At 30.1% G+C, this 6298-nt stretch overlaps 1 protein-coding gene across 1 annotated transcript; it reads right to left on the bottom strand.

Annotated features, from left to right (window-relative positions):
• Positions 1–4380: 4380 nt before the first annotated feature.
• TRIADDRAFT_34400 (uncharacterized protein) lies at positions 4381–4929 on the bottom strand (the record flags this gene model as incomplete). The annotated part of the gene is made up of 2 exons (XM_002118531.1): positions 4381–4502; positions 4716–4929. 2 exons carry the CDS (start codon positions 4927–4929, stop codon positions 4381–4383), a joined length of 336 nt encoding a protein of 111 aa, XP_002118567.1.
• Between the last annotated feature and the right edge of the window lie 1369 nt (positions 4930–6298).

A 6298-nucleotide genomic window follows, 5' to 3' on the forward strand; every position in this document is an offset into this window, starting at 1 on the left:
TATGTTATCGTTATAAATTAGTTACTAGTACAAGGCTTCTACTTGAATAGTAATAGGGTTGCAGGATGTTTACGTCGATGTAACGATTCAGTTAGGGCCAATATTTACAATTATTTCATAATATTCTCCTGCAAGCAACATTCTCTAAAGAACTTTAGTAAGAAAGAATATTGACGCTACTAAGCTGTTCGACGGCATTATACCCTAAAATTAAAGCATTATAATAGCCTAAAGTAAGTGGATGAGTAAAATAAAAAGCGTAATTTTTTACATCAGCTTATATAGTAAAAGACATGAGGTTAATTAAAATGAACATCTGCAAGTTCTTAATACAGGATTGAGTGAAATAAGCTGTTTAAATACCTATATACATGTTTCCTATAAAATTTATAAATAAGTAGATATGCGTAAGCGTAACAGATTTTTCGAAATGTAGTCATATCCTGCTATTTCATTTTCTTGTAGCACGGGAGTATCAATACGTTCAAATATTTGAAAAATTATCAAAGAGTAATAGGTTATTTCGATATCAGCACAAATCGACTTGTATGTGATAGAGATGGTCTATAAGCCTTTATATAAATTTTCACTATAAAATACTATAAATGCTTCACAAAACGTATCATATACATAGTCATTTATAATTTAAGAAATCTTGACAGAAGACAATTAAAATGTACTAATGTTAGTAAAAATTCGTGATTGCATATCCACCACAAATTATATTTTAGGATAATGCTATCCTGATATCTTAATAAAAAAATTACAGGACTTAGCAAGATATTGCAATTTCATGGACGAATATTAAATACAGCACACTATTACATTTAAAAAGGAGATATTTGGAGCCACACTGGACTCTTAACCAGTCCAGTTTTCTTGGAAATAGATATCTGTACATATTTCTTATGACTACAATAGATAATTAATTGATTTAACTTACTTTAGGGAGCAATAATATCGTATCCACTGACGTATTGATATTTAAATTAATCTTTTAACTGTAGCAACAAGCAAAATTAAGGATAATCTAACTTATTTTACGCGGGTTAAAAGGAAATCGATCAAATGCGTGAACTCATAAATGTATTGCTATGTTCTATAGACAAAAATAAACGTATTTTTTTTAATTTAAAATAGCCCACATCCTGCTTTTCAGGCAAATCAAAAATAGGCTTAGTACGGTTGTTATAAAATCAGTAGGTGGCTGATTCTCAATAACTACATCGAAGGTAATTGTAGTAATTTATTAGCATATACTAACTTTGTACTAAAATCAAGATCAATATTCAACAGTAGGATAAATTACAACTACATTTAGATACCACTTTTCAACAAAATAGTTTTTATTTCTGCTATGCGCGTACGTAAAAATTATACTTAGTACAGCAATTTTTATTTCATAACTGTATAGCTAAGGCCTAAAATCGTTTTAATATCATTAATTGCGGTCTAATTATGTGTACAATATGATAATTCTTGTTTATTATAAGATTAGATACTTCGCTCTTTTTCAAAATTTATCTTAGATCCACAAGTGTGTAGCCATCTTTTATCGTTCTATATGTTATTAGATCAACTTGACTGCATTCTAAATTTATGTACCATCTACTATCGCATTAATATTGCTATTAATCTATAAATTGTAGCTACGAGTAAAATATAGGACAAATCTAGCTAAATTTATGTAAATAAGAAACGAATTCAATTTATTAAGTGAGCTCATAAATGCGTTGCTGTTGTCTATGGACACAAATACACGTTGTTTATTTAATTTAAAATAAAGTATATCTTCTTGTCACAAAACAGCTTTGCAACAAGATAACGTAATATACGATCAATAAGTCAATTCCTTGAACCACGTATCAAGGAACGATATCTGCACTATCACAAACACTTTTGCTCTACTAGCAGACTACACAAAGACTTAAACGCCTCGTATTTTACGTTAAACACTAAGTTAGAGAAATTCTTTTTATTTCACGATATACTGCATTTATATACTACTCCTCAATAGTTCATGAGTCATAGTTAATACAATTAACCTCGGAATCATTTACTGAATTAGATATTAAGTTTAGCTACTGCTCCCTTAATGCAGACAACAGTATTTACGAATATAGACATGTAATGACTAATACAGAATAGCCAGATTACGATATGTCCTATCACGGAACATTTCCATGATAATTTACAGTCTACCATAAGTAAATTACAATCACAATGATTCGAACTGTAAGTAGATGATTTGCATTCCCTATTATAACTATTAATTTCAGTATGTGTATAAGTGTCACTGTCATAAAAAGTCAGTGCTATATTAAAACACAGTATATCCAAATTAGAAGTTAACTAAATAAGGATAGTCTAATAGAATTATCCTAACATAGATATTTCAACTGTAATACAGTATATAACACTGTAACACTTCTTTTCTGCTAAAATAAAATAAACTTAATGGGATGATTTTAAATCATGACATGACTGATTCACTTGCTACATCGAAGGTAATGCTATTAATTTATTAAGATGTGCTAAATGTACACTTAAATTCGAGATCAATTTCAATGTAGGGTTATGTAATGAAATGAAAAGTGTAGAGATCAAGCTACAAAACTTTAACAAACTTTGATTCTACTTTCGTTGCACTCCGGTCGACTTAACGCTAATACTTTGACACCAAATATAATTTGGGGAAATAACCGAACAACAATTTATTACAAAACAAAAATGGAGACTAGTATAAACCGAACAACCTTACAAATACTTAGCTTTAAGTATTAATAAAATAAGTGACAGACTTAAAAACTGTCAACGACCAAACAACCTTTCAAAAAGAAGAACGTTTTAACTTACGACAATTCGACCACGAAGGCCTTTTAAATTCAACAAGTTCTTCAAGTCTTCTTCTACTCTCCCTCTAAATTTTCTAATTGCACTATCATTTATAGGCTTCGTAGAGCCGTCAGAGGTATTTAAAACTAAACATTTGCTAACCAATCGCTCTTAAGATCCGTTTTAGAAAACTACTTTGCAACATTTAAGAAAACAAAAATCATTCAAAGTTCAGACACAATTTACCCTACGATTCCGTTACAAAACACTATAAAACTAACCCACAAGCTAACTATAAAAATACATCAAACTTCACTTCTAACATAATTTCTATCATTAATACACTATAAAAGTCTAAAAATTAACCTTTAAACATCAAGATTTAGTCATAAAAACAACATTCTAACTACCTAACAATCAACACAACCTCTGCCAATTTCCATCTTATTTTCTATTTTCCTCACTAAATTCTCCTAATGTGACTTCAAGTCACGTCATAAAATTCCAAAGTTTCAAATTCATAACAAAAAGTCCAAATTTCAAAAATCAACTCTTACGATATTTTTCATGAACAAAAATCCAAAAATTAAAACAGAAAAATTATATCGGACATAAATCCGACCGGAATCCGAATCCGAAAAATCCGGATTTTATAAAGATTACAGTAATCGCTATTTCGCTAATCAAAAAAATTTTATATGACTATCACGACTACTTTTCTGACATTAGTATCACTGAGTATTGACAGTTGATGTTTTAGCGTCAGGTTGTACGGTGACTGTACGATTATAGACTACATTACAGTACTTTACCGTTATGTCATAAATCCCCTTTCTCTCAGGATAGGGTTTTGTTACTAAGTCAAATTAAGTTACAATTTGAATAGACGATCAAACGCCCTTTCTTTAGATTAGGCATTTGCTCTAGGGCTACTTCTATAGTAATCTATGTAATACCTTGTAAAATAATGAAGAAGAAAAGATGGCGACATGATGATTTGGCAGGGTAAAACTTACAGACACTATCACTTTCTAGTACAGTACAGTACAGTACTGTACACAGTACACGATATAAAGTTACTGAACCTCTGACAGGTCTACACGGTACGGTATAAAGTTACTGAACCTCTGTTAAATGAGCACATTATCGTAAACCGTCAGTAAAGCGACGGGAGTTTGCACTAGTAATATCTGATTCTTAATAGAAATTATGCTACGGATTATCTTAGCTTCTAACCCGAATAAAGCAGTCGGGTTTACAATATACTAAGATACCAAGTAAAATCTACCATTATAATCAACCAAATAAGCTATATTTTTTAAGCTAGAATACTTATCACGATACAAAAACTAAGCTAGAATAATTACGATACAAGAACTTGAGGGAAAATTCTAAAAATTAATTTTCATTACACCAGAGTCTAAATTGATGGATTGATGTTACTAAATCGTTTAAAATGCCAACTGGATTTACATAACCGTTACTTGTTCGATTTAGAAAATTTTTTTTCGGGAATTTATCTAAAATTGATCAACTTACAGAGTTTTAGCAAAAGAGATTAGATGGCCTTAAAGCATTTTTACAATTGTAAGGAGCTTTCTTCAGGCACAGAACGAAAGCTTTATCGCATTCACAGTTGGCTTGATCGCAAGGATCAGCGGAGGGCTCTATTTAATCATAAAAAAATGATGATTTTACGAAAATATTAATCAAGGCTGTAGTACAGCATCTAGATACAGCAACGGATTCATAGCTGGCCGGCGTTATATAATTTTAATAATTATCTAGTTAAGAAAGTATTTAATTGAATAGAAAACGACTCAAGGCGCAGAATAGTTATAAAGATTTAGTTAAAAATTTAATTTAATCCTGACACTTACTGCAAATAATTTCATTGTTCTGAAATTTCCACGAATAGAAGTTAAATTTTCCCTCGTATAAACCCTTGCAATTTGTATTTTGGTAGCAATTATCGTGATTCATACAACAGATATCAGTTTCATCAACAGGTATAGTACCTCTGGAACCCAAACCACAATAATTGCCATATCGTAGATAAGCTATAGGATTACGGTCGATATTTCCAAAATCCATCATATTGTATGAGTTGACAACGTTTTTTTCAATGCGTTTTGGTTTGCATTGGCATTCGACAATCAATGTTATAAGAAGGATAGCAACAGTCTTGGTAATCATCATTCAATCTTCTGAGCAGATTTATTTTGATAAAGTTAATCGATGCAACTTTTACAACGTCTGGTAGCTAATAATAAACGATATTGATAAATCTCAAACTTAATGGATTAAACCTAAATGGAGTCAATTTTAGTAGAGTTTATCGTGATAGAATAAACGCAGAAATGGATTTTATATTACCGCTTTATATGATAATGCATAAAATTTGCCACGTCAGCAGCTTGCATTTAGCTTTCAGTAGCCTACCTTAAGATAAACCGCTGTGATATAGATAACTACAGCTTATTATATTCTTTTAAACAATTTTATGATTTCTTATTTTATTTATGCATTACGTCTAAGAAAGCTTAATGGTATAGAAATAGTTGCATGATTAGAAACAACTAAAGTACTAATGAACTATAGTAGTAGTCAATTGCTCATGTTAGCTGAGATTCGTATGGATAGAACTATCTATTTGGAAGTAATCAAATTTGATATTTTCTAATATTCAACTGATAGTTTATCACAATATTAATAGTAAAGACGAGTACTATACTTATATTTTGTAGTATAATGAAATACGCATAGTTTCTGAAACTTATTTCCTTTTCTATAATTAATAAATTGTTAAGAAAGTTTTCAAAGTTTCGACTATAATCTTTCGTTTTTAAGACGGAGGAGATTAACTGGAGATGGTTAAAAATTCAATAGAGTTAAAGTGTGTAGTTATTAAAATCTTCCGTTTGCCTTACTGAATGAGTATGTCACCTTTAGATGAGGAAATAAACAATCTACTTCCAAGTAGAATTTAAGACTATATCGTATCGCTTCAATTCAATTGTTTAGTTGCAAAAGTTCAGGAGCAAGACATTATTAGGCCGTAAAGAGTAGAAGTTGATTAGTATAACAATGAAATATTAGAATATTTTCCTAACTGATATTTGAGCTACGCGTATAAGCGTGTATATAAATACTTTGAAATAGGTACCGAGTCATTTAATAAACATTCATGCAATAAGCGATGTTACATTTTAGATTTCAGATATTAGTATTTATAAACAGATTATATTTAAAGGATTCATTTTCTAGTATATCAAAACCTAAGATTTACTTTCAGAATGGACAGAGTTTAAAAGGGAAGGTAATTTTCTTCTTGAATTAAATCACTTATAATGTTCTCTCAAGAAAGAACAAGTTATTTCAAATTTTTATGTACTCGATTATATATACTGTGACAGAGCTCGCTCCGAAATGAATAATATTTTGATCTAATATATGTAATAAT

Source organism: Trichoplax adhaerens, genomic scaffold (assembly GCF_000150275.1).
Source record: "Trichoplax adhaerens TRIADscaffold_171 genomic scaffold, whole genome shotgun sequence".
Taxonomy (NCBI): Eukaryota; Metazoa; Placozoa; class Uniplacotomia; order Trichoplacea; family Trichoplacidae; genus Trichoplax; species Trichoplax adhaerens.